This window comes from Lolium perenne, chromosome 1 (assembly GCF_019359855.2).
Source record: "Lolium perenne isolate Kyuss_39 chromosome 1, Kyuss_2.0, whole genome shotgun sequence".
In the NCBI taxonomy this organism is placed as follows: domain Eukaryota; kingdom Viridiplantae; phylum Streptophyta; class Magnoliopsida; order Poales; family Poaceae; genus Lolium; species Lolium perenne.
The window spans coordinates 17,730,818-17,758,480 of NC_067244.2; the positions used below are offsets into that span (position 1 = coordinate 17,730,818).

The following is a 27,663-nucleotide window of genomic DNA, read 5'->3' on the forward strand; positions in this document are numbered from 1 at the left end:
AAGTAGTTTTGTGATCAAAACTAGAGAAGGAAAACAATAGGGTTTTTGAGGAGGAGAAACTAATTTAGGGAGGAGTGTCCTCAAGGGTATATGATGGCTACAAAATGTACCCACCATTCCCACTCTTGGTTTTGTGAAGCTAAACTTGGATGAAAACAAAAACAAGAGGTAAAAGAGGAAGAAGTGATCTGATGCTGGAACATGGGATAGGATACCAGATCAAGTTGAATATATGAGTTGCAAGGATTGACTGAGACATGCAGGACGTGGAGGTTGAAGAGGGTGTTGCATAGATGAGATCCGTGTATTGAGGCTACCAATAACAGTTGTGGTTGTTTAGATATCAACTGCCAGAGTCTGAACATTTTAAGCCTGTCAACACAAATGGTCGACATGGCCTCAAAACCAACAAGGATGAGTGGGTATAAGAGAGGGATGTAGCTAGGGGTAGATGGTACCAAGTTTTGAATTAAGGATGATTGAGCTATCCTGTACCACAAAGAGAAAAGTCAAGATGGCACACTCCTGTTGTCATCAGGAGAAGAGTTTGATGTAGTAAAAAGGAAAACAACTTTCCTAGGACACACATGTGTTTTATTAGGTGAGTTGTTTGTTTTACCACTAGAGGTGTTGTTCTTTGAAGTAGCTCAAGACAAAACTCAACAAGCAAAACAAGACAATACATCTACCAGCAGATCAAAGCAATTCATCTCAACAAACAGATCAAGGCAATTCATCTTAATTAGTCTACAGAAAAAGTTTTTGTTCCCCCTAATTTTTGCATTATGGACAAATAATCAAGGTTGCAAAAAGTGGGGTGTTACAATTGCGTTCTCGCGGTAGGAAAATTTTTGTTTTCTATGCAACGTTATCCTACACATGTAGCATTACAAATAGATGATCTTTATCATGATAGGCAGCTCACAAGATCTAAACATGATAGCACAAGAGGAGAAGACAACCATCTAGCTACTGCTATGGACCCATATTCCAAGGATGAACTACTCACGCATCAGTCCGGAGGCGGGCATAGTGATGTAGAGCCCTCCGGTGATGATTTCCCTCTCCGGCACGGTGCCAGAGGTGATCTCCTGAATACCCCGAGATGGGATTGGCGGTGGCGCAGTCACAGTAACTTTTCTCGTATCGTGGCTCTCGGTACTAGGGTTTTCGCGACGGAGAGATTAAATAGGCAAAGGGGCAGAGTCGGGGGACGCTCGAGGGGCCCACCCCATAGGGCGGCGCGGCCAGGGGTGGGGCTGCGCCCCCCTAGGGTGTGGCCGCCTCGTCGCCCCTCTTCGACTCCTCTTCGGACTTCTGGAAGGCTCCGTGGAAAATAAGACCGTGGGATTTTGTTTCGTCCAATTCAGAGAATATTTCCTGTGTAGGATTTCTGAAACCAAAAACAGCAGAAAACATGAAATGGCGCTTCGGCATCTTGTTAATAGGTTAGTGCCGGAAAATGCATCAAAATGATGTTAAGTGTATATAAAACATGTGAGTATTGTCATAAAACTAGCATGGAACATAAGAAATTATAGATACGTTTGAGACGTATCAAGCATCCCCAAGCTTAGTTCCTACTCGCCCTCGAGTAGGTAAACGATAACAAGGATAATTTCAGAAGTGACATGCTACTATCATAATCTTGATCAATACTATTGTAAAGCATATGAGATGAATGAAGTGATTCAAAGCAATGGTAAAGATAATGACTAAACAACTGAATCATATAGCAAAGACTTTTCATGAATAGTACTTTCAAGACAAGCATCAATAAGTCTTGCATAAGAGTTAACTCATAAAGAAATAGATTCTTAATAGAAGGTTTTGAAGCAACACAAAGGAAGATATAAGTCTCAGCAGTTGCTTTCAACTTCAACATTTATATCTCATGGATAATTGTCAACACAAAGTAATAAGATGAATGCAAATAAGCAAGTATGTAAGAATCAATGCACGCAGTTGACACAAGTATTTGCTTCTACGATGGGAAGACTCAACATACAGTAAAAGAAAGGCCCTTCGCGGAGGGAAGCAGGGATTACTCATGTGCTAGAGCTTTTTATTTTGAAAACATGGAAACAATTTTGTCAACGGTAGTAATAATTCATATGTGTTATGCATAAAACATCCTATAAGTTCCAAGCCTCATGCATCGTATACCAATAGTGCTCGCACCTTGTCCTAATTAGCTCGGATTTCCATGGATTATCATTGCATTACATATGTTTCAACCAAGTGTCACAAAGGGGTACCTCTATGTCACCTGTACAAAGGTCCAAGGAGATAAATCGCATTTGATTTCTCGATTTTGATAGATCTCAACTTGAGGACATCCATACTGGGACAACATAGAAAACAGATAAAGGACTCCTCTTTAATGCTTAAGCATTCAACAACAGATAATATTCTCATAAGAAATTGAGGATTAATGTCCAAGCTGAAACTTCCACCATGATACATGGATTTGGTTGGCGGCCCAATGTTCTTCTCTAACAATATGCATACTCAAACCATTCAACTCATGATAAATCACCCTTAGACAAGACGAACATGCATAGCAACTCACATGATATTCAACAAAAGTGTAACAGTTGATGGCGTCCCCAGAAACATGGTTACCGCTCAACAAGCAACTTACAAGAAATAAGATACATAAGTGACATATTCTTTACCACAATAGTTTTTAAGCTACTTTCCCATGAGCTATATATTGCAAAGACAAGGAAAGAAATTTTAAAGGTAGCACGCAAGCAATTTACTTTGGAATGGCAGAAAAATACCACATAGTAGGTAGTTATGGTGGACACAAATGGCATAGGTTTTGGCTCAAGGTTTTGGATGCACGAGAAGCGTTCCCTCTCAGTACAAGGCTTTGGCTAGCAAGGTTGTTTGAAGCAAACACAAGTAAGAACCGGTATAGCAAAACTTACATAATAACATATTGCAAGCATTATAAGACTCTACACTGTCTTCCTTGTTGTTCAAACACTTTGACCAAAAAATATCTAGACTTTAGAGAGACCAATCATGCAAACCAAATTTCAACAAGCTCTACAGTAATTCTCCACTAATAGGTTCAAACTACATGATGCAAGAGCTTAAACATGATCTAATTGAGAGCTCAAAACAATTGCCAAGTATCAAATTATTCAAGACCATATACCAATTACCACATGAAGCATTTTCTATTTCCAACCAATTAGCAATGAACGAAGCGGTTTTCAACCTTCGCCATGAACATTAAAAGTAAAGCTAAGAACACCAGTGTTCAATATGAAAAAGCGGAGCGTGTCTTCCTCCCACACAAGGAATGCTAGGATCCGAATTTATTCAAACACAAACAAAAATAAAAGCATACATACGCTCCAAGTAAAGCACATAAGATGTGACGGAATAAAAATATAGTTTCACTAGAGGTGACCTGATAAGTTGTTGATGAAGCAGGGGATGCGTTGGGCATCCCCAAGCTTAGATGCTTGAGTCTTCTTGAAATATGCAGGTATGAACCACGGGGGCATCCCCAAGCTTAGACTTTTCACTCTTCTTGATCGTATTATATCATCCTCCTCTCTTGACCCTTGAAAACTTCCTCCACACCAAACTCAAAACAAACTCATTAGAGGGTTAGTGCATAATCAAAAATTCACATGTTCAGAGAGGACACAATCATTACCAACACTTCTGGACATTACCCAAGGCTACTGAAAGTTAATGGAGCAAAGAAATCCACTCAACACAGTAAAAGAGGCAATGTGAAATAAAAGGCAGAATCTGTCAAAACAGAACAGTCCGTAAAGACGAATTTTTTAGAGGCACTAAACATGCACAGATGAAGAAGATCAAATTGAATGAAAGTTGCGTACATATCGGAGGATCACTCATGAATTTTCACAGATTTTTCTGAGTTTCCTACAGAGAGATCTACTCAAATTCGTGACAGCTAGAAATCTATTTCTGCGCAGAAATCCAAATCTAGTATCAACCTTACTATCAAAGACTTTACTTGGCACAACAATGCAATAAAGTAAAGATACAAAGGTATTGCTACAGTAGTAACAAGCACCTTGACTCAAATATAAAAGAAAAATTGCAGAAATAAAATAATGGGTTGTCTCCCATAAGCGCTTTTCTTTAACGCCTTTCAGCTAGGCGCAAAAAGTGTAAATCAAGTAACATCAAGAGAAGAAGCATCAACACCATGATTTTTCTTAAAAACACAACTTGTCACAATAGGTATCTTACATGCTCCATTATCTAAATTTCCCATAGTGGTACTAAGGGCTTTATCAATTTTAGGCTTATAATAATTCTTTGGCTTAGGCACCTTAGAGACATACATGAACTTTTGCTCCTTACCCACATAAGCTTTCTCCTTAAACTTAAGAGAAGAAAAAGTTGAACCCAAGGTTCCCATAGCTTCTTCAAGTTCACCAATCCTATGGGTTTGATTATCATGGATAGCACAAGTTTCTAAGACAGCAATTCTTTCATTAATTCCTCCTAGAGATTTATCAAGTTTATCAGTGTTATCAAGTAATATTCCCAATTTAGTCTCAACACTTGGAAGATTTTTCTCTATGGCCTCCAACTTTTTCATGACATCTTCAAGAGAGATTTCAATTTTAGCTTCATTAACATGTGGTATTCCAACTAGACTCTGAATAATGCAACTAGCTTCTAAAGCAGGAGTGCCTAGGAAATTACCTCCCGCAAGAGTATCAAGAACATAACTATTCCAGCTAGAGATACCAACATAAAAGTTCCTAAGGAGGATAATAGTGGAGTGTTTCTTAGTGCACCTATGATGAGCATCACTAATTCTATACCAAGCATCTTTAAAACTTTCTCCCCCTTGTTGCTTAAACGAACGAACTTCAACTTCAGGATTACTCATTTTAGTAATAATAAAAATAAACTAAGCAAAACCGAATTAAGTAAAGTAAAACAAGTAACTAATTTTTTTGTGTTTTTGATATAAAGAAAGCAAACAAGACAGAAAATAAAATAAAGTAAAGCAAGACAATAAACAAAGTAAAGAGATTGGATGTGAGAGACTCCCCTTGCAGCGTGTCTTGATCTCCCCGGCAACGGCGCCAGAAATTTAGCTTGATAACGCGTGAAGCACACATCCGTTGGGAACCCCAAGAGGAAGGTGTGATGCGTACAACAGCAAGTTTCCCTCATTAAGAAACCAAGGTTTATCGAACCAGTAGGAGATGAAGGCCACGTGAAGGTTGTTGGTGAAGGAGTGTACTGCGGCACAACACCAGGGATTCCAGCGCCAACGTGGAACCTGCACAACAGAATCAAAATACTTTGCCCCAACTTAACAGTGAGGTTGTCAATCTCACCGGCTTGCTGTAAACAAAGGATTAAACGTATGGTGTGGAGAATGATGTTTGTTTGGAAAGAACAGCAGAGAACAATGATTGCAGTAGATTGTATTTCAGATGTAAAAGAATGGACCGGGGTCCAAAGTTCACTAGTGGTGTCTCTCCAATAAGATAAATAGCATGTTGGGTGAACAAATTACAGTTGGGCAATTGACAAATAGAGAGGGCATAACAATGCACATACATACCATGATGACTACTATGAGATTTACTTAGGGCATTACGAAAAAGAACATAGACCGCTATCCAGCATGCATCTATGCCTAAAAAGTCCACCTTCGGGTTAGCATCCGCACCCCTTCCAGTATTAAGTTGCAAACAATAGACAATTGCATTAAGTACTATGCGTAATGTAAACAATACAAATATCCTTAGACAAAGCATTGCTGTTTTATCCCTAGTGGCAACAGCACATCCATAACCTTAGAACTTTCTGTCACTGTCCCAGATTCAATGGAGGCATGAACCCACTATCGAGCATAAATACTCCCTCTTGGAGTTACAAGTATCAACTTGGCCAGAGCCTCTACTAGCAACGGAGAGCATGCAAGATCATAAACAACACATATATGTTAGATCAATAATCAACTTGACATAGCATTCCATATTCATCGGATCCTAACAAACACAACATGTAGCATTACAAATACATGATCTTGATCATGATAAGAAGCTCACAAGATCTAAACATGATAGCACAAGAGGAGAAGACAACCATCTAGCTACTGCTATGGACCCATAGTCCAAGGATGAACTACTCACGCATCAGTCCGGAGGCGGGCATGGTGTTGTAGAGCCCTCCGGTGATGATTCCCCTCTCCGGCAGGGTGCCGGAGGCGATCTCCTGAATCCTCCGAGATGGGATTGGCGGCGGCGGCATCACAGTAACTTTTCTCGTATCGTGGCTCTCGGTACTAGGGTTTTCGCGACGGAGAGATTAAATAGGCGAAGGGGCAGAGTCGGGGGACGCTCGAGGGGCCCACCCCATAGGGCGGTGCGGCCAGGGGTGGGGCCGCGCCCCCCTAGGGTGTGGCCGCCTCGTCGCCCCTCTTCATCTCCTCTTCGGACTTCTGGAAGGCTCCGTGGAAAATAAGACCGTGGGCTTTTGTTTCGTCCAATTCCGAGAATATTTCCTGTATAGGATTTCTGAAACCAGAAACAGCAGAAAACAGGAACTGGCGCTTCGTTATCTTGTTAATAGGTTAGTGCCGGAAAATGCATCAAAATGATGTAAAGTGTATATAAAACATGTGAGTATTTTCATAAAACTAGCATGGAACATAAGAAATTATAGATACGTTTGAGACGTATCACTGAATCCCATAGAAGAACAGGCGAGAGCGGAGGAATTCGTGTGCGGGAAGAGAAAGCCCACGGAACAAGTAGGCAACGAACATAGCAGTGAAGCCCTTCGAGGGCTTTGGACGAGAGGAGGCACCTGGGAGGAGCATGTCGGAGTCGACAGATGAGATGAAACCTAGCGTGCGCAGCTTGTTCACCTCGCGGTTGCAAATGGTGGAGGCGCACCAGTCAGAGCCAACCTTGGCCGCACCAGCGGAAATGCTTGAACCAGTGGCTCCCTTCTTCTTACCCATGGTGGTTGAAGCTCACGGAGGCAAGAGCAATGGCGAAAAGGGGTTGAGAAGGAAGATGAGTAATGAGGAAGCGTAAAAAGTGAAAACAGAGAAAGTTACCTATTTATGGTGAAGGCTGCTGGGAAATCGTGGCCATAACTCTAGCGAACGTGGGGAGATGGATGAAGATCCGGTCGTACACGTGCCTAAGTTAAGGAGATGAAACCGGCGGCTGATGACGCGTAAAGCACACGCTCGTTGGGAACCCCAAGTGGAAGGTGTGATGCGTACAGCAGCAAGTTTCCCTCAGTAAGAAACCAAGGTTTATCGAACCAGTAGGAGTCAAGAAGCACGTTGAAGGTTGATGGCAGCGAGATGTAGTGCGGCGCAACACCAGGGATTCCGGCGCCAACGTGGAACCTGCACAACACAACCAAAGTACTTTGCCCCAACGAAACAGTGAGGTTGTCAATCTCACCGGCTTGCTGTAACAAAGGATTAACCGTATTGTGTGGAAGATGATTGTTTGCAGAAAACAAGAGAACAAGTATTGCAGTAGATTGTATTTCAGTAAAGAGAATTGGACCGGGGTCCACAGTTCACTAGAGGTGTCTCTCCCATAAGACAAACAGCATGTTGGGTGAACAAATTACAGTTGGGCAATTGACAAATAAAGAGGGCATGACCATGCACATACATATCATGATGAGTATAGTGAGATTTAATTGGGCATTACGACAAAGTACATAGACCGCCATCCAACTGCATCTATGCCTAAAAAGTCCACCTTCAGGTTATCATCCGAACCCCCTCCAGTATTAAGTTGCTAACAACAGACGATTGCATTAAGTATTGCGCGTAATGTAACTAGTGACTACATCCTTGAACATAGCACCAATGTTTTATCCCTAGTGGCAACAGCACATCCATAACCTTAGTGGTTCTTGTCACTCCTCCAGATTCACGGAGGCATGAACCCACTATCGAGCATAAATACTCCCTCTTGGAGTTACTAGCATCAACTTGGCCAAAGCATCTACTAATAACGGAGAGCATGCAAGATCATAAACAACACATAGATATAACTTTGATAATCAACATAACAAGTATTCTCTATTCATCGGATCCCAACAAACGCAACATATAGAATTACAGATAGATGATCTTGATCATGTTAGGCAGCTCACAAGATCCGACAATGATAGCACAATGGGGAGAAGACAACCATCTAGCTACTGCTATGGACCCATAGTCCAGGGGTAGACTACTCACTCATCACTCCGGAGGCGACCATGGCGGTGTAGAGTCCTCCGGGAGATGATTCCCCTCTCCGGCAGGGTGCCGGAGGTGATCTCCTGGATCCCCCGAGATGGGATCGGCGGCGGCGGCGTCTCAGTAAGGTTTTCCGTATCGTGGCTCTTGGTACTGGGGGTTTCGTCACGGAGGCTATTTGTAGGCGGAAGGGCAGGTCAAGAGGCGGCACGGGGGCCCCACACCACAGGGCCGCGCGGCCAAGGGGGGGGCCGCGCCGCCCTAGGGTGTGGCCCCTCCGTGGCCCCTCTTCGTCTCTCCTTCGGACTTCTGGAAGCTTCGTGGAAAAATAGGCCCCTGGGCTTTGATTTCGTCCAATTCCGAGAATATTTCGTTACTAGGATTTTTGAAACCAAAAACAGCAGAAAACAGCAACTGGCACTTCGGCATCTTGTTAATAGGTTAGTTCCAGAAAATGCACGAATATGACATAAAGTGTGCATAAAACATGTAGATAACATCAATAATGTGGCATGGAACATAAGAAATTATCGATACGTCGGAGACGTATCAGCATCCCCAAGCTTAGTTCTGCTCGTCCCGAGCAGGTAAAACGATAACACAGATAATTTCTGGAGTGACATGCCATCATAATCTTGATCATACTATTTGTAAAGCATATGTAGTGAATGCAGCGATCAAAACAATGTATATGACATGAGTAAACAAGTGAATCATAAAGCAAAGACTTTTCATGAATAGCACTTCAAGACAAGCATCAATAAGTCTTGCATAAGAGTTAACTCATAAAGCAATAATTCAAAGTAAAGGCATTGAAACAACACAAAAGAAGATTAAGTTTCTGCGGTTGCTTTCAACTTGTAACATGTATATCTCATGGATATTGTCAACATAGAGTAATATAATAAATGCAATAAGCAAGTATGTAGGAATCAATGCACAGTTCACACAAGTGTTTGCTTCTTGAGGTGGAGAGAAATAGGTGAACTGACTCAACATTGAAAGTAAAAGAATGGTCCTCCATAGAGGAAAAGCATCGATTGCTATATTTGTGCTAGAGCTTTGATTTTGAAAACATGAAACAATTTTGTCAACGGTAGTAATAAAGCATATGCATCATGTAAATTATATCTTATAAGTTGCAAGCCTCATGCATAGTGTACTAATAGTGCCCGCACCTTGTCCTAATTAGCTTGGACTACCGGATCATCACAATGCATTGTTTTTACCAAGTGTCACAAAGGGGTACCTCTATGTCGCCTGTACAAAGGTCTAAGGAGAAAGCTCGCATTGGATTTCTCGCTATTGATTATTCTTCAACTTAGACATCCATACCGGGACAACATAGACAACAGATAACGGACTCCTCTTTTATGCATAAGCATATAACAACAATTAATAATTTTCTCATTTGAGATTTGAGGATTGTTGTCCAAAACTGAAACTTCCACCATGGATCATGGCTTTAGTTAGCGGCCCAATGTTCTTCTCTAACATATGCATGCTTAACCATAAGGTGGTAGATCTCTCTTACTTCAGACAAGACGGACATGCATAGCAACTCACATGAAATTCAACAGTGAATAATTGATGGCGTCCCCAGTGAACATGGTTATCGCGCAACAAGCAACTTAATAAGAGATAAAGTGCATAATTACATATTCAATACCACAATAGTTTTTAAGCTATTTGTCCCATGAGCTATATATTGCAAAGGTGAATGATGGAATTTTAAAGGTAGCACTCAAGCAATTTACTTTGGAATGGCGGAAAATACCATGTAGTAGGTAGGTATGGTGGACACAAATGGCATAGTGGTTGGCTCAAGTATTTTGGATGCATGAGAAGTATTCCCTCTCGATACAAGGTTTAGGCTAGCAAGGCTTATTTGAAACAAACACAAGGATGAACCGGTGCAGCAAAACTCACATAAAAGACATATTGAAAACATTATAAGATTCTACACCGTCTTCCTTGTTGTTCAAACTCAATACTAGAAATTATCTAGACCTTAGAGAAACCAAATATGCAAACCAAATTTTAGCATGCTCTATGTATTTCTTCATTAATGGGTGCAAAGCATATGATGCAAGAGCTTAAACATGAGCACAACAATTGCCAAGTATCACATTACCCAAGACATTTATAGCAATTACTACATGTATCATTTTCCAATTCCAACCATATAACAATTTAACGAAGGAGAAACTTCGCCATGAATACTATGAGTAGAAACCAAGGACATACTTGTCCATATGCTACAGCGGAGCGTGTCTCTCCCATAAAGTGAATGCTAGGATCCATTTTATTCAAACAAAACAAAAACAAAAACAAACCGACGCTCCAAGAAAAAGCACATAAGATGTGATGGAATAAAAATATAGTTTCTGGGGAGGAACCTGATAATGTTGTCGATGAAGAAGGGGATGCCTTGGGCATCCCCAAGCTTAGACGCTTGAGTCTTCTTAGAATATGCAGGGGTGAACCACCGGGCCATCCCCAAGCTTAGAGCTTTCACTCTCCTTGATCATGTTGCATCATACTCCTCTCTTGATCCTTGAAAACTTCCTCCACACCAAACTCGAAACAACTCATTAGAGGGTTAGTGCACAATATAAATTGACATATTCAGAGGTGACATAATCATTCCTAACACTTCTGGACATTGCATAATGCTACTGGACATTAGTGGATCAAAGAAATTCATCCAACATAGCAAAAGAGGCAATGCGAAATAAAAGGCAGAATCTGTCAAAACAGAACAGTTCGTATTGACGAATTTTAAAATGGCACCAGACTTGCTCAAATGAAAATTCTCAAATTGAATGAAAGTTGCGTACATATCTGAGGATCATGCACGTAAATTGGCTTAATTTTCTGAGCTTCCTACAGGGAGGTGGACCCAGATTCGTGACAGCAAAGAAATCTGGAACTGTGCAGTAATCCAAATCTAGTACTTACTTTTCTATCAACGGCTTAACTTGGCACAACAAAACACAAAACTAAGATAAGGAGAGGTTGCTACAGTAGTAAACAACTTCCAAGACACAAAATAAAAACAAAGTACTGTAGGTAAAAACATGGGTTGTCTCCCATAAGCGCTTTTCTTTAACGCCTTTCAGCTAGGCGCAGAAAGTGTGTATCAAGTATTATCGAAGGGTGGTACTTCTACAGCGGGGTGTGGGCTTTTCTCAACCAGGCATAGTATATTAGATACATAAGTTTTAGCATCTCCCTTTTCATTAGTCTTAGGCGTGCTACTCTCATCAAACAAATTTTCAGGAACAAGCCAAGCATAGTTATTTTCTAGTGCATCATTCATAGCTAGGAGCTTACATGGTATTGGTGCTTTGATCTCCCCTCCATCATCAATATTATTAGTGTATCTTATTCTATCCATATCCATCTTTTCAAGGAGACTAATAAAATTGGTATATGAACCAAGCATATTAAATTTAGCAAAGACTTTTCTAGCCTCTCTTGCTATACCACCAAATTCTCTAAGAAGGGTTTCTAGAACAAAATCTTTCTTTTCCCCTTCTTCCATATCACCAAGTGTGAGAAACATGTGTTGGATTATAGGATTAAGATTAACAAATTTAATTTCCAACATGTGAACTAAAGAAGCAGCAGCAATTTCATAAGTAGGCGCTAGGTCTACCAAGTGTCTATCTTCAAAGTCATCAATGGTACTAACATGATTGAAAAATTCTTCTATATTATTTTTCCCAACTATAAACCCACGTCCTACCGGTATGTCTTTTGTGCTAAAATTAAAAGGAAACATGATGAAATAAGTAAAGTAAATGCAAGTAAACTAATTTTTTTTTGTGTTTTTGATATAGCAAACAAGATAGCAAATAAGGTAAAACTAGCAACTAATTTTTTTGTATTTTGATTTAGTGCAGCAAACAAAGTAGTAAATAAAACTAAGCAAGACAAAAACAAAGTAAAGAGATTGAGAAGTGGAGACTCCCCTTGCAGCGTGTCTTGATCTCCCCGGCAACGGCGCCAGAAATTTAGCTTGATGACGCGTAAAGCACACGCTCGTTGGGAACCCCAAGTGGAAGGTGTGATGCGTACAGCAGCAAGTTTCCCTCAGTAAGAAACCAAGGTTTATCGAACCAGTAGGAGTCAAGAAGCACGTTGAAGGTTGATGGCAGCGAGATGTAGTGCGGCGCAACACCAGGGATTCCGGCGCCAACGTGGAACCTGCACAACACAACCAAAGTACTTTGCCCCAACGAAACAGTGAGGTTGTCAATCTCACCGGCTTGCTGTAACAAAGGATTAACCGTATTGTGTGGAAGATGATTGTTTGCAGAAAACAGTAGAACAGTATTGCAGTAGATTGTATTTCAGTAAAGAGAATTGGACCGGGGTCCACAGTTCACTAGAGGTGTCTCTCCCATAAGACAAACAGCATGTTGGGTGAACAAATTACAGTTGGGCAATTGACAAATAAAGAGGGCATGACCATGCACATACATATCATGATGAGTATAGTGAGATTTAATTGGGCATTACGACAAAGTACATAGACCGCCATCCAACTGCATCTATGCCTAAAAAGTCCACCTTCAGGTTATCATCCGAACCCCCTCCAGTATTAAGTTGCTAACAACAGACAATTGCATTAAGTATTGCGCGTAATGTAACTAGTGACTACATCCTTGAACATAGCACCAATGTTTTATCCCTAGTGGCAACAGCACATCCATAACCTTAGTGGTTCTTGTCACTCCTCCAGATTCACGGAGGCATGAACCCACTATCGAGCATAAATACTCCCTCTTGGAGTTACTAGCATCAACTTGGCCAAAGCATCTACTAATAACGGAGAGCATGCAAGATCATAAACAACACATAGATATAACTTTGATAATCAACATAACAAGTATTCTCTATTCATCGGATCCCAACAAACGCAACATATAGAATTACAGATAGATGATCTTGATCATGTTAGGCAGCTCACAAGATCCGACAATGATAGCACAATGGGGAGAAGACAACCATCTAGCTACTGCTATGGACCCATAGTCCAGGGGTAGACTACTCACTCATCACTCCGGAGGCGACCATGGCGGTGTAGAGTCCTCCGGGAGATGATTCCCCTCTCCGGCAGGGTGCCGGAGGCGATCTCCTGGATCCCCCGAGATGGGATCGGCGGCGGCAGCGTCTCAGTAAGGTTTTCCGTATCGTGGCTCTCGGTACTGGGGGTTTCGTCACGGAGGCTATTTGTAGGCGGAAGGGCAGGTCAAAAGGCGGCACGGGGGCCCCACACCACAGGGCCGCGCGGCCAAGGGGGGGGCCGCGCCGTCCTAGGGTGTGGCCCCTTCGTGGCCCCTCTTCGTCTCTCCTTCGGACTTCTGGAAGCTTCGTGGAAAAATAGGCCCCTGGGCTTTGATTTCATCCAATTCCGAGAATATTTCGTTACTAGGATTTCTGAAACCAAAAACAGCAGAAAACAGCAACTGGCACTTCGGCATCTTGTTAATAGGTTAGTTCCAGAAAATGCACGAATATGACATAAAGTGTGCATAAAACATGTAGATAACATCAATAATGTGGCATGGAACATAAGAAATTATCGATACGTCGGAGACGTATCAGCGGCCCATTACTCCCACTACGCGCGGAAATCGAGGAAACACCTCGGTCAATGCACAAGCACTAGTCACTTCCTAACTGACCGCGTAGGAGTAGGGTGGGCCCGTCAGGTCAAGTCCTGTCAGTCAGACCACAATAGAGATTATGTCATTGATGATGTCATGAGAAGCATCGACTCTGATTGGGGCATTCGAAGGAAGTTTAAATGATCGAGTGGCTCATTCTCCAATCTACACGCGGTTGCTAGCACCCGCGCCTAGACTCGGGGGCTACTCCCATCGGGAGTGCTGAACGCGTACCCGATAAAGTATGGACTCAAAGGATTTTTCAAGATCCAGGATCATGCCCGGGGACTTGATTCTGTGTAGGGTAACGTTGTTTTTCCATCGGCAGTTAACCGACAACGCTGGGCACGTTATTCGATATCCTTTATGTACTAAGATTTGCTTGAAATCATGATGTTCTATAATGTATCGGGTGGACCTGGTATATTGCAAAAAGCTTCGGCAGAAGAAAACATTCGAGTAGTACAACTTGAGTCTATGCACGGTTGCAAACATCCGTACCTAGACTCGGGGGCTACTCCCATCGGGAGCGCTGAATGCGCACCCGATAAAAAGAAGATTTATTGACAGAGGCGAACATTCGAGTTGTTGCAAGGAAGTCAAGATTTATCGACTGAGTCGAACATTCGATAGAAAACATGCTTTTAGTCCCTGCCCAAAGTATCTTCGGCCAGTCACTCGGGGGCTACTGATGTGGGCATTACCCATCGGGTAACTAATGTTGCACTACCTCTTACAGCCCAACCAGGGGCCCATCAGGACACTCGATGGCCAGGTGGGCTGCTACGTCGGTTACTAAGGAGAATTCTTGAAGAACAAGGCTAGAAGACAAAGAATACAAGGAAATATTAGATCTAGGACTTTTTTAACCTAGTCGTACCCGGAAAAACCTCTTGAGACCTAGCTCCCAATATAAGGGCCAGGAGAGGGGCTGCCGAGGGACGGATAATCAATAGCCTTCAATCACCGCAAGTCTAGAGCTAGGGTTTCATAGAACTTAGCCTCTCGACAAAAGTCACAGCCGATACCTTCGGCACCCCATTGTAAACCATATTTTCAACAATCAAGATCAAACAAGCATGACGTAAGGGTTTTACCTCATCGAGGGCCCCGAACCTGGGTAAATCGCTCTCCCCGCTTGTTTAATAACCGATGTCTCGTGTCAGCCTACAGGATTCGATCTACCCTAAGCCCCCTATGGAGGGCATTGCCATGGAGCACCCTCGACAATCACCTTATCCTTCGTTTCCTTCTTGACGCGGAAAAAGAATTGCCACAGACGGATGTCGGAGCAAATTCCGAGATGCCCTTCACAGAGCGTCACGAAGTTTCAGAGGAGGAGGTAGGAGTTGGGACAGATGTTATGAAGCTGGAGGCCGTAGGTGGTGAGGACGGAGAGAAAGAACTTGGAACAGGGGAGCGATAGGCCGCGCTCCACCCATGCCTTCGTAAGGATGCGTTCGTCCGGATCTGGCTTGGGGGTGACGGAGTCTTTCATGAAACTTCAGTGCGGAGAAAACATGCCCTCGTTCTGGAGGTCTCTGAGCTCCGAGTCTTTGACCTCGCATGGCCACCACTGCCCTTTTTCACCTTCACGGTTCTGAGCCTTGGAACCCTTCTTCAGCTCCACCTCCTGCACTTTTGCGGCTAGTCTTGCTTGACCCTCGAGTTCTTCTTGGATCTCTTGGAGGGTTGGGATCCGGCCTAGTGCGTTGCTGGAAGATGCGGAGAAAGTTGAGCTAACCGGGTGTTGGAAATATGTGGTGGTAGGAAAGCTAATGGCCGGTTCCGGAAAACTTGGTTCTTTTGAGCTTGATTCCGGACTATTCGGAGAACTATCACTACACTTAGGTGAACTAGTGGACATGCTTCCAGCTGCATGCATGTGGTGAAATAATCTGAGTATCTGGAACTAAACTAAGCTACCTAAGCCTTCTTCTATGAGTCCGGCGAGCTTACCGGCAATGGCGTGGCGGTTCCCCGTTGCGCCGGCAAGGTCGAGGTCGTCAGACTTGACGCGTGCGGCTCCAGATGACCACGTTTCGGCGGCGGGAGAGATTTCCCGTTCAGCCGCGCGCAGCTCGGGTCGGGAGCGGCACTGGAGCAACGGCGAACGAAGCTTTCTGCGGAAGAGCTCGTCGGAGTTTAGATCTGTGGGGCGGCGCTGTCGCGTGGAAGAAGACGAAGTGGGAATGCGGTGAAACGAATGAAAAGTTACCGGACGCGAGGGGTATTTATAGACCCCACGCGGAGATTCGTGAGCCGGATCCAACGGTGGGAACGGAACAGTCACACCATTGGATGGCCGCCACGTGTATTAGGTTAAAAGTGGTAAAACAACGCCGTGGTGACCTAACTGTGCACCTCCGAAAATTCCGGCTGAAGATTCGCATCTCCAAAAATTTAGCGTGGGAAAAGAGGAAGTTGTGCGCGATGTGGGCAAAAAATCTGCTACATTGCCGTTGCAGAAGAACAAATGGTTTCCGGATGAATAAAGTCGGAAACGAGGAAAGTTCAGAAGCTCTTCAAGATTCTATTTGGATCTGAGCTGAGTGAAGTCGGAGGAATGATGAATCTCGGAGAACTTCGGGGGCTACTGTTGTGGGTATACTTTATGGGTATACCAACAGCATGGCCTAGATCCGGCATGCCCGGGTGGCCCATAGACGGTGATGGTGGCATACGGCCCATCGGGCAGCCCAGTTGCTGTAGATCAAGATGGATGAAGTCCAGCCCAGATAACAGGGGCCGGATCTTAACCGCCATATGAAGATAGTCAGATCTGTGAAGGCCCATGAAGTATCCGGATCCAATGCGGCGCATAAGGAATGGTGGATCCTTGACGTGCACGGCAACGTAATATTCCGCAGTAAGGCATCTTGTATTCCGGCTAGGACTCTCCGTGTAAACCCTAGATCCGAGCGCCTTTATAAGCCGGATCCTAGGAGCCCTAGAGGCACAACCACAACTCATTGTAACAACGCGAAAGCGCCCACATATTTCCAGACAAGCTGCAGTAGGCCCTGACTCCGAGCAGGTGTTCCAAAGCTGGGTAAATCGCGTACCACCGTCCCGAGGACTCTCTGCCCAATGGCCCCCTACTTATTCTCCCCCTCCTGAGGATCCCTCCTCCGAGGCACCGCCGAATAGGCAACGACACACACCGTTCTCCACTCATCCTACCTCTTCCCTTGATCGAATCAAATGATATGGGTACCTGCAGATCACCAAGACGAGGCAAAGAGACAAGGATACAATATTGCAAAAATCCTATTCAAGCCTTACACATATAATAAGATTAGATGCACATAAACTCTGCGAGGATTCACCCCAACCCGCAGCCCATTTTGACTTCACACATAATATCAAGATCAAATATAAAGATAGAAATCATTGTGCAAAATACTTAGATTGAAATCACAATATTCTTACAATGGTAGCCAATTCTCAAGGAGATCTTTATTACAATGGTGATGGCTATGGCTATGGAGGAGATGGGATATGTGATGGATGAACTATGGTGGTGGATCTCCTTCGGTGTGGTGCAGATGAATCTGATGGATGGCGGCTCTGTTTGGTGACGAATTTCTCTCTGTTTGGCGTCGGCCCCTTCACAAAACTTATAGGGTTTGACCTCGGGAATGCAGCGGCACAAGGTACGGGCGCACAGTATGGGCAGGGATTGCCCGTACCGATGCCCGTTAAAGCCCCTGGAACCGTCTCTTCGAGCGTAGTCAACTTTGCCATTCTCGTGACGTGGTTTTCTTGAGTAATTGCAGGTCCGTTTGTCATTATGACGTGATTTCCTGCATATCATCCAAAAATAGAAGAGATTGCACATATTTAGATTAATTAGTCATTACTGGCAAGTTGAGAGGTAAACTTAGTCAATTTCTTAACTTAGCTAAGGGTTTAACGCAAGAAAAATTGGTGTATTTCACAGCCATCAGCGACTCGGTTAAGTGTTAAACAACGCGTCGACTAAGGGTTAGACAGGCGAATCACATATCACGGATCGAGAAAAGAGTTGAGCTGTTAAAGGATGACGACAGCTCGCCTATATCTTCAAAAGGTATATCGTGAGGCAAAAAGGACTTAGACATATGTCATATTAAAAGGTTAGTCGCCATGACTTTACGTCACTTGGGAGTTGGCAAGTTCTGCTAGGAGCCGCTACAAGTTATCGAATTGAGACAAGTGTTCATGGGAGTGACTGAGACTCGGAGCCACGACGGGACACTTAAGAGCAAAAAGCCAGTTGGATGTGATCCAACCTAAAATGAAGTCGGTTCGAGTTGGACTCGAACCGGACCAGGACTGAGTCAGTGAGTTGGACTCACAGTGACCAAGAAAGGGCCCAAGTAAGTGGACTGCAAGTGTTGTGAAGCCCACACTCACTCCCTATATAAAGTGGTACAGATGTTGCCCAAAGGGCACACTTAGAACATTCCGTGAGTTGGAAACCCTAGCCCCACTCAGTCCAGCCGTCGTACTGGATCTAGCAGTCCACCATCGGTGCTCCTCCTCGTACGTGTGGATACGAGCAGAGGTGTTGCACGTGTGATGCTTCAAGGCGAAGGAGTTCGCGGATCCGAGACATGTTCGTAGAATCGGCTTGGAACGGATTGAGGACTGCACTACTCCAACGCACTTCATCAAGTTCTGCACCTGCTCGTCTAGTGGTAATCCACGTGGCCTTCGTTCCTGAGCTAGTTCCTAGGTGTACCGTGTAGAGAAAAGTTTTGTTTTTCTGCTGCGTCGCCCAACAAAATTCTCTTGGTTAGTATGCATAACTATATTAGGATCACACCTACACACAACTGAATTAGAGATAAATGCCATGTTATTAGGATTACATTATATGATCAATATCATTCATGCAACACCCCTCTATCACCTCATGCCTATGCCTTTAGCCACTAGAAGTTACACATATATCACTACTTCCGGGTGAAAACTAGAAATCCGCTGCCGTTGTTTACTACTTGTTCCATTGCTTTGAATCAACTGCTATAAATCACCACTTTCTTTGTGAATTTATTGATACGGAAGGTTGGTTGAGAGTGACATCCCAATTTCCAAAGTCTTATTGATATTCTTGTGTTTCACTTGTGTCGAACTATAAATTTGGGCAATACTACCCATCGAAGATTTCATCGATCCCCTATACTTGTGGGCATCAGTCATCTAGCCCATTTGGATCAGCATCCGATAAAGGGACAATCTAGCCCACGCATAGTTTTATACTCTCGAATACCTTCCTTGGTAGCATCCTCCTAAGCAATTTACCCCTTTCATTAGGGTTTATACTTTTTTTTGGCTCTCACTGCCGACATTGAGGTTTCACGTCCGATCCCTTGTTGAACTGTGCGATGAGTGTCTCGGGCTAATCAAGGGGGTCCTTGTACCCCTGCCGGCCTTGGACATTTGGTGCTTGGATACGATCTAGGTGTTCGGTGATAGACCAACTCTAATTTGTAGTGTTGGCTATGACTACGATGACAAAGAACTCTAGAGCTGGATTAGAGAAAGCAGGTGTGGATGATGTGGAGAGCATGATGGCCATGCTAGGGATCCGTGAGGAGGACTTGGGTGATGTGTCATCTTTGAGGAGGAAGGAGGGCAATCCTTGCACCTCTGTCAACTCAGGCTGCGGCTGGAACCTCGGCCTAGGCTTGTACGTCTACCTGCTGGAACTTGGCTCATCTCGATAGCTGCCTTGATATCTGCTGCTGCGATATTCATATTTTCTATCATCTTTTCTTGTGAAGCCAACCGCAACTTGCGCAGATCGATCGTAATCGTCGTAGTTCTGTGGCCGTCGTCTGCGATCATTTATACGCCTCAACCGATCCTCTTCAGGTGACCTTGCTCGTTTGTTGCTGGCTGCATCTTTGCCGTTAGCCCATTTGTTTGCTAGATCCATCAACTCTCCTACTATCTTTGGCCTGGCTTGCTAAAATGAACTGAAGATTTATCCAGATTCACCTTATGTCCAGAAGCCCTGCTATACTTCTCCAACACCTCCATAATCGCATATGCACCTTGAGTATTCGCTGCAAGAAACATCAGGCTATCGTCCGGAAATAAAAGATGGTTCACTGGGGAGCCATTGACACCACTTGGATGCCACGTGAGTTTTCTGAAATTCCCCTCCTTTTCAACATGCATGATAAACATTCCGCCGCTAGCAGAAATAAATAAGGCAAAATGGGATCACCTTGCCTCAAACCCCGCGAAGGTGTAAACTCCACTGTTCTTGATCCATTGAACAACACAGAAAAAGAAACAGAGGTTACACACCTCATCACCAAAGCAACCCACATGGGATGGAATCCATGTTTCAACATTATGGCCTCCAAATATTGCCACTCCACCCTGTCATAGGCCTTCATCATATCTAGTTTTAGGGTGCAAAATCTCTTTGCTTTGCCCCTCTTCATGAAATGCAGGCATTCATATGCCGTTATGATATTATTAGTAATCAACCTCCCTGGAACAAAAGCTGATTGATCATCAGATACTATGCTCGGCAAGATCAGTTTCAACCGGTTAGCGATTGTTTTTATACAACTTTATGTATTACATTGCATAGAATAATTGGTCTAAATTGCGTGAGTGAGGTCGGACTAGGAACTTTTGGTATCATTACAATAAAAATCTTATTGATCTCACTCATATCCTCTCCACCATCAAGTGCATTAAGCACTGATTTTGTCACCTCCGGACCACAATTAAAGGTCCCAGTGTCGCTGGTCAAAATGGGCTGGAAATCCATTCGGCCCAGGTTCCTTAGTCGGAAACATTTGAAACAATGTTATTTTTACCTCCTCCTCCTCCGTATAAGGCGCCAACAGATTAGCATTCGTAGTCCCATCAACTTTAACCGGAACGGCATCAAGCACATTGCTCATATTTCAACCCCCTCTGATGTATATCGCTTCTTATAAAACTCTGTGGCCATAGAGCCACTAGTAGAAAAACGTCCATTCGTACCGGTTCCAGAGGGGCATTCGTACCGGTTTTGCAACCGGTATAAAACTTCCGGCACTAAAGCCCCCCCCCCCTTTCGTACCGGTTGCTTACGAACCGGTATAAAAGGGGCCTCCACGTGGGCCACCAGGAGAGCTCAGGGCTAAGGATCTTTGGTACCGGTTGGTAATACGAACCGGTACCAAAGGTTCCCCCCGCGGCAGGGAATTTGCCCAAATCTCTGCCGCGGCAGAGAATAGGCTTTTTAGGGTTTTTGGAGGGGTTTAGGGATATCGGTTTGTTTCATATCGCGTCGATGCACCAGAAACGCGTTTGGGTTTAGGTAGTACATGAAGATCAAGATGATGCATAGCAAGTTGGTGCATATAATATAACACACATGTTATTGCATAAGATCGCAAATTAAGTAGCACTATGCATGAAGATCGATCTTCATGCATAGTGGTGCTCTCCGAGGCGTACTCTATATATGTCTATTACATGTAGCATAGTGGTACTCTTCGAGTCAACTATATATGTAACATGTACATCTTCATTCATAGTGGTACTCTGCGAGTGGTGGTATGACGTCCCGAAGGAAAAATCCCGCCAATTCCTCGCCTATTGCTATGAAGCGGTCATCGAGTGGGAGCTTGTTCCGCTTTCTTGCCAACTATAAAAGAATAAGATACAAATGAATACATGAAACAACTATTACTGAAACTCAGCACAACTTATGATAACAAAACAAATATGTGAAGATTGTTTTTGTACCTCTTTATTTCTTTCATTATTCGTTCTCTCGTTGACAATTCTGCGGATGTACTCGCAAACGAAGAATCCACAGAGATCGGTCCCCGGAGGTTGTTGCGGGCATTTCTTTACAAGAATATAATTCAATCAAACAATAGTCAAGTATGATAATTAAAAGGTGTGTGGACCTAGGTAGTACTACTTACTTTCGCACGCCATCGCAGCTTCGGTGTCCATTCACGGGACGTATCTTCCTTGATGAAAGTTTGCCATACGCTGCTCGACAAAAGAAAATGCATAAAAGAGTCATCAATTAGTTCAAAGCAGGAAATTAACGAAACAAACCGATAAGAATTAAAATTACCTTCTGAGCATTAAAAAACAAGACACGTATAGATCCTTTTTTTTGCTTAGTGAGTCCAAGACTTCAACTTCTCCAATTTCCAAATTGATGACGAGAAGAATAAAGTGAAACCTACGCACGTTTCAATATGTAGTGTCATATATATAAGTCATTAGTTAAAATTTTGACATACAGTGAGCAAAATATAATGTGTTATAAGATAGTAAGACTCACTCGAAGTTGTAAGGCCAAAGTATTAGCTTTTTGTCACGTTGTCGCTTCAAAAACCTTAGCAAAGTCTGCGGTGTATCCTTGTTATAGAGGGGATTCTCTATGGTTTTAACATGCATTGTGTGCGGGTCAATGAACCCAATGTCTGTGATATCGTCCCTTTTGCATTCGAGCATCTTCGATCTGCATAATATAGCGCACAAAAGATTATAATCTGCAGACAATGAACGACTTCTCAAATTAAATAAATAAATCACTTACAGACAATAGCAACTGATGATTGATTTGTCGAGGGCCCGGAGATTGTATAACTGAAAGAGTTCGGCGAAGTCAACGTTCACACAGTACTCCTGGAAGTAGTGCTCTTCCCTAACTCGCACCATGATAGTCTCGATCCCTTCCTTTGAGGCCTTAAGGTACCACGAATGCAAGTTACGCATACATGTTGGTACCTTCCTGAGATTCTCGACCAAATCTTTCCGTTGAACAAACTGATATGCTCGTTCAGCGAAGGCGTAATCAGTTGCGTCTTGTCGAGAACTTTGAACGGTTTTCCCGTCAAACACCTTGAGAGGGGCGACCGATTGAACGGGTTGTTGTCCGAGCTAGTAGACACTGTGTATCCCTTTTATCTCCCTGATACCCGATTGAACGGGTTTTGTCGCCTCGATCATCTTGTCATACGACCTTTCAATAGAACGCGCATAGTCAGATGGCAGCGATGGTACAGGGTCATATAGATTGTCAATGGTACGCACAACTTTCACCCGATCTAGTGTCTTCTCGAAAGGTATCTCTGGCACTTTCGGTGCAAAAAATTTCTTCACCTCGGCCTGAACGGCCTCCGCGTTTTCCTCTGGAGTTTTTTCCCAAGGTAACTTCTCAGTAGGCGGCAGTTGTTTCTCCTTTCTAGCTTTCTTCCTAGGCGGCGTACCGTTCCGCTTAACGGACGCTGTCTTACGCGGAGGATCTCGAGATGGTGGACTCACGCTGGGGTCCCTCTCAGGTAGGTGTGGACTTGGCTGCTCACCAGGACTGCCACCAGGAGGAGTCGATGGCATTTGCTGCTCATGTGTAGGAGTCGGTGGCCTTTGCAAAAGGACGACGTACTTCTTCGGCCATAGGGCGAAACCGTGCTTGACATCGGCCAGTGTCCTCTCATCTTCACCTCTAGGAATATCAAGCTCCACTTTTTCAAAACCCAAAACAACTTCATCCACCCCGACACGAACACAACCAGGTGGAATGGGCATATGATGGTGCATTGCTCCATCTTCACTTGGGTACACATAGCTGACCGCCACCTTAACAGACGCGGTCCTGATTAACATATGTAGCTCGCAATCTGTCTTCTCCGTGACATAATCCACGGGGTAGCTTCCTCCACATCCGTCAAGATGCGAGGAACCGACACTGCTTCTTCACTGAGATGGGGCAGCATCGGCTTGTGGATCCTGTAGAAACAGCGGCTGATCAGGTGCCCTCTGATTTCTCTCAAGAGCCTCCACCCTAGTTAACAATTCCATTACAATGTCGGCGTCCTTCTTCTTCTTTCGCGAACGGCTTCTATAAGTGTCAGCGCTGTCCGGCCACGCTTCCTTCATGGTGAGACCTGGGCGAGCTCGTACCCATCCAACATGTTCAGGGTTCCCCAGAGCGAGTGTCAGCTCGTCATTCTCTCGATCGGGAATGTACTCTCCCTTTCTGACCTTTTCAATTGCATCTACAAGCTTCGGTACAATTGCCTCAATTTTTTCCTTCCATTTTCCCTTCGCAACGATCAACCCTGTCTTTGGGTCCAACCCTGCCCCATGAGCGAACAACCAGAACTTGGACCGTTCGGGCCAGTCCCATGTCTGTGGAGTGATTCCATGATCAATCAGTTTATTCTCAAACGCTGTCCACTTCGGAATGGCACTCTTGTAGCCACCTGACCCCAAATGATGCGGAAGTTTCTTCTTTGCAGCATTTTCGGTATTTTTCTTCGATCGGGACACAAAAGTAGACGATTTCTTATAATCCTTAAATGCGGCCCAGTGATCTTTTATCTTCACTAGATTATCATCGAATACTGGATCTTCATTCTTATATTTGTCCCATAAATTTTTCTTGAAGGTCTGGAATTGTATGGCCATCTTCTTCCATGTCCATTCCTTGACTTTATTCTTCTGGCCTTCCGTCATGTCTTCCGGTAGGCTGAACTTTGTCATTAGCGTGTCCCAAAGAAATTTTTTCATCTTGTCATTGACATAACTAGCACCACTCTCCGGGTTCTTCGGCTTATGCCACTCTTGAATGCTGATCGGTACATGGTCCCTAACAATAACTCCGGATTGACTTGTAAATTTGCGGCAAAACTCCTTGGGCTGCACTGGTTCACCATTATCCTTGAATGCCGTGAGGGCTAACCTGCCCTCGCCCTTTAGCACCCGCGTCGGGCCTCGTTTTGATCTAACAGACTTGCTCGATGATCCAGAAGGCTAAAAGAAAAAATTATTCGTTAATAAGTGCAATACAAATAAATGAATGCATCTAGGGATGAACATATAGACTAATTGATACATAGATATACACCTCGCCGGAGTTTGTGATGGACACTTCGTTGTCTCTTCTAATTTGTTCAGACTCAAGTCCCTCGCCGAAATCATTCAGAAAGTCTTGGAAATCGTTGTCATCTCCATCGTCGGGTTCCGGACCACGGGCACTCTCATAGATCAATTGCTGCACCGCTTCTTCCCCCTCCTCATCTCGGACGAAGGTGCCGTCCTCCATACCTCAATGTCACTACAAAATTAAGAAAGCAAAATTAACAGATTGCTAGATGGATAACAATTGAAATGAAGAAAGCAAAAAAACCCTAACGGACCGCCACGACCACGGACACGGTGTTCCCCCTCCTCCTCTCGCTCTTCTCTCTATGTCGCAGCGGCACCGCCACGGACTCGGCACCGCTACAGACCCTAACCCTAACACTCGGCGCTCCTCCTCTCGCTCTTCTCTCTATGTCACGGCGGCACCGCCACGGACTCGGCACCGCTACGGACCCTAACCCTAACACCGGCAGTGTGCCCTCCGGTAATTAACCCACCGAGGCGACGACGACAATGAAGGAGCCGGTGCAGCACCGAGGCGACGACGACAATGAAGGAGTCGTCGTTCCGCAAGAGCGCGTCGTCCACGCTGGTGAGCTAAGTGCCCGCGCGTTGCGGCGGATATCTCGTAATCACTTTACCTTTGAACATAAACTCGATATTCTCCCCTCAAAGGAATACACATATAAATAGTATGATAGATTTATTTTTTTAGCACAATTGCAAAATAAGTTGACTTACTACATATATTATATATGGCTAGCTACACTGTATTGATCCGACTGACAAATCGATCGCCGGCCATGGCACAGGCGGAGCGCGAGCGCATGAGCGTGGTAATGTTCCCGTGGCTGGCGCACGGCCACATCAACCCGTACCTCGAGCTAGCCAGGCGCCTCACCGCCGTCACCTCCCACCTCGACGTCGTCGTCCACCTCGTCTCCACGCCGGCCAACCTCGCGCCCCTCGCTTGCCACCAGACGGACAGGATCAACCTCGTCTCGCTCCACCTCCCCTCGCTCCCGGACCTCCCGCCCGCGCTGCACACCACCAAGCGCCTCCCGGCCCGCCTCATGCCGGCCCTCAAGCGCTCCTGCGACCTCGCCGCGCCCCGCTTCGGCGCGCTGCTCGACGGCCTCCGCCCGCGCCCGGACGTCCTCCTCTATGACTTCATCCAGCCGTGGGCGCCGCTCGAGGCCGCCGCGCGCGGGGTGCCGGCCGTGCACTTTAGCACGTGCAGCGCCGCCGCCACGGCCTTCTTCGCCCACTGCCTCCATAACGAGCGCGTCCCCCGCGCGTTCCCGTTCGAGGCCATCAGCCTCGGCGGCCCCGACGAGGACGCCAAGTACACCGCGCTGCTCGCCATCCGCTGCGACGGCGGCACCGCGCTCGTGCCCGACCCACTGCGGGTGGAGCTCGGTGCTGGATCCATGGCGGCGGGCGTTCCCATGGTGGCGAGCCAGAGTTCTCGTTGGCGGACGGGCGGAGCGGCGTCTCGTCGTCGAACACCTTGCGGGCAGTGGGCACGGCGGTAGCTAGGGAGGGAAAGAAGGAGGAGAGGGCCGGGGAGGTTACCTGCGGGCGGCGGCGGCTGCGTTGGCGGCGGTGTGGGTGCGTCGGCGGCGTGGGTGCTTCGGCGGCGTCGGCGTCTCTGCTTCGTTGCGCGGCTAAGGGAGAGAATGAGGGGATTTGGGGATTTTCGGTCGCCGGCTAAGTCCTAAACAGGGGGATCGACCTTTGGTACCAGTTGGTGCCACCAACCGGTACGAAAGACCTTTCGTACCGGTTGGTGCTACCAACCGGTACCAAATGTATTTTTTTTGTTTTCCTTTTTCTTTTACTGTTTTCTTTTCTTTTCTTTGTTTCTTTTTCTTTACCGTTTTCTTCTTTCTTTTCTGTTTCTTTTTCCTTTTATTTTGTGTTTCTTTTCTTTTCTTTTCATTTTCTATTTCTTTTCATTTTCTATTTCTTTTCTTTTCATTTTCTATTTCTTTTCATTTTCTATTTCTTTTCTTTTCATTTTCGTTCCCCTTTCTTTTGTGTTTCTTTTCTTTTATATTTCTTTTCTATTTATTTTGTTTTCTGTTTCTTCTTTCTTTTCTTTTCTGTTTTTTTTCTTTTCTTTTGTGTTCCTTTTCTTTTCTTTTTATTTTCTGTTTCTTTTCTTCTCTATTTCTTTTCTATTTCTTTTTCTATTTCCGTTTGTTTTCTTTTCTATTTGTTTTCTATATCCTTTTTTATATTTCTTTTCTATATATTTTCTAATTCTTTTCTATATATTATCTATTTCTATTCTTTACTCTTGCCACGACGCCGTCCGCGCGGGAAACTTTCCCGCCACGTACGATGGAAAAAGGCGGGAAAGAAAGGGCGGGAATAAAAATTTATTACGATTGAACTCGAATTAAAATACATAGTCGTCGTAGTCGCCGTCATCATCGTCGCTGGCATCGGGGTCGCGGTACTCTCCGGTCGGCGGGTGAGCACGCGTGGGCTGGGACTGAGGGTAGCGCAGGCGGGGGCCACGGTAGGCCATGACGCCCTGGAGAGTCCGGCCGCGCCACCACAGTCGATGGCCGGCCTCGTTGAAGTTCGAAGGAGGCGGACCGCCCTCCTCATGCCTGGAAAAGCGCCCTCTCACGCCGATTGATGAAGAAGCTTTCCCAAGTCGGGCTGTAGTCGGGATGCCACTGGGGATTCCTCCGCTGCTCTGGCGTGAGCTCGAAGTAGTAGTGGTTCGTGATGGCCATCTCGCGCGCCACACCTAGAGGGACTGGAGGGACCGGTACGCCTCCGATGCTTAGCAACCAGCCGGTCGGGACGCGGTAGCCCGGCGGGCAGGGGTAGTTC

General features: G+C 44.9%; 1 protein-coding gene and 2 long non-coding RNA genes across 3 annotated transcripts; 1 reads left to right on the forward strand and 2 right to left on the reverse strand.

Annotated features, from left to right (window-relative positions):
- Window positions 1-21,368: 21,368 nt before the first annotated feature.
- On the reverse strand, window positions 21,369-22,000 carry LOC139835985 (uncharacterized). The gene is made up of 3 exons (XR_011751502.1): window positions 21,855-22,000; window positions 21,670-21,774; window positions 21,369-21,568 (listed from the first exon to the last, which is right to left on the reverse strand). It is a non-coding gene; the product is annotated as an uncharacterized lncRNA (long non-coding RNA).
- A 12-nt stretch (window positions 22,001-22,012) lies between these two features.
- LOC139835989 (uncharacterized) lies at window positions 22,013-22,673 on the reverse strand. Its single transcript, XR_011751531.1, has 3 exons — window positions 22,484-22,673; window positions 22,226-22,405; window positions 22,013-22,123 (listed from the first exon to the last, which is right to left on the reverse strand). It is a non-coding gene; the product is annotated as an uncharacterized lncRNA (long non-coding RNA).
- Window positions 22,674-25,595: 2,922 nt separating this feature from the next.
- Window positions 25,596-26,348, forward strand: LOC127328640 (beta-D-glucosyl crocetin beta-1,6-glucosyltransferase-like). Its single transcript, XM_051355229.2, has one exon. The coding sequence runs from the start codon at window positions 25,617-25,619 to the stop codon at window positions 26,346-26,348; it is 732 nt and encodes a 243-aa protein (XP_051211189.2). The 5' UTR covers window positions 25,596-25,616.
- The last annotated feature ends 1,315 nt before the right edge of the window (window positions 26,349-27,663 follow it).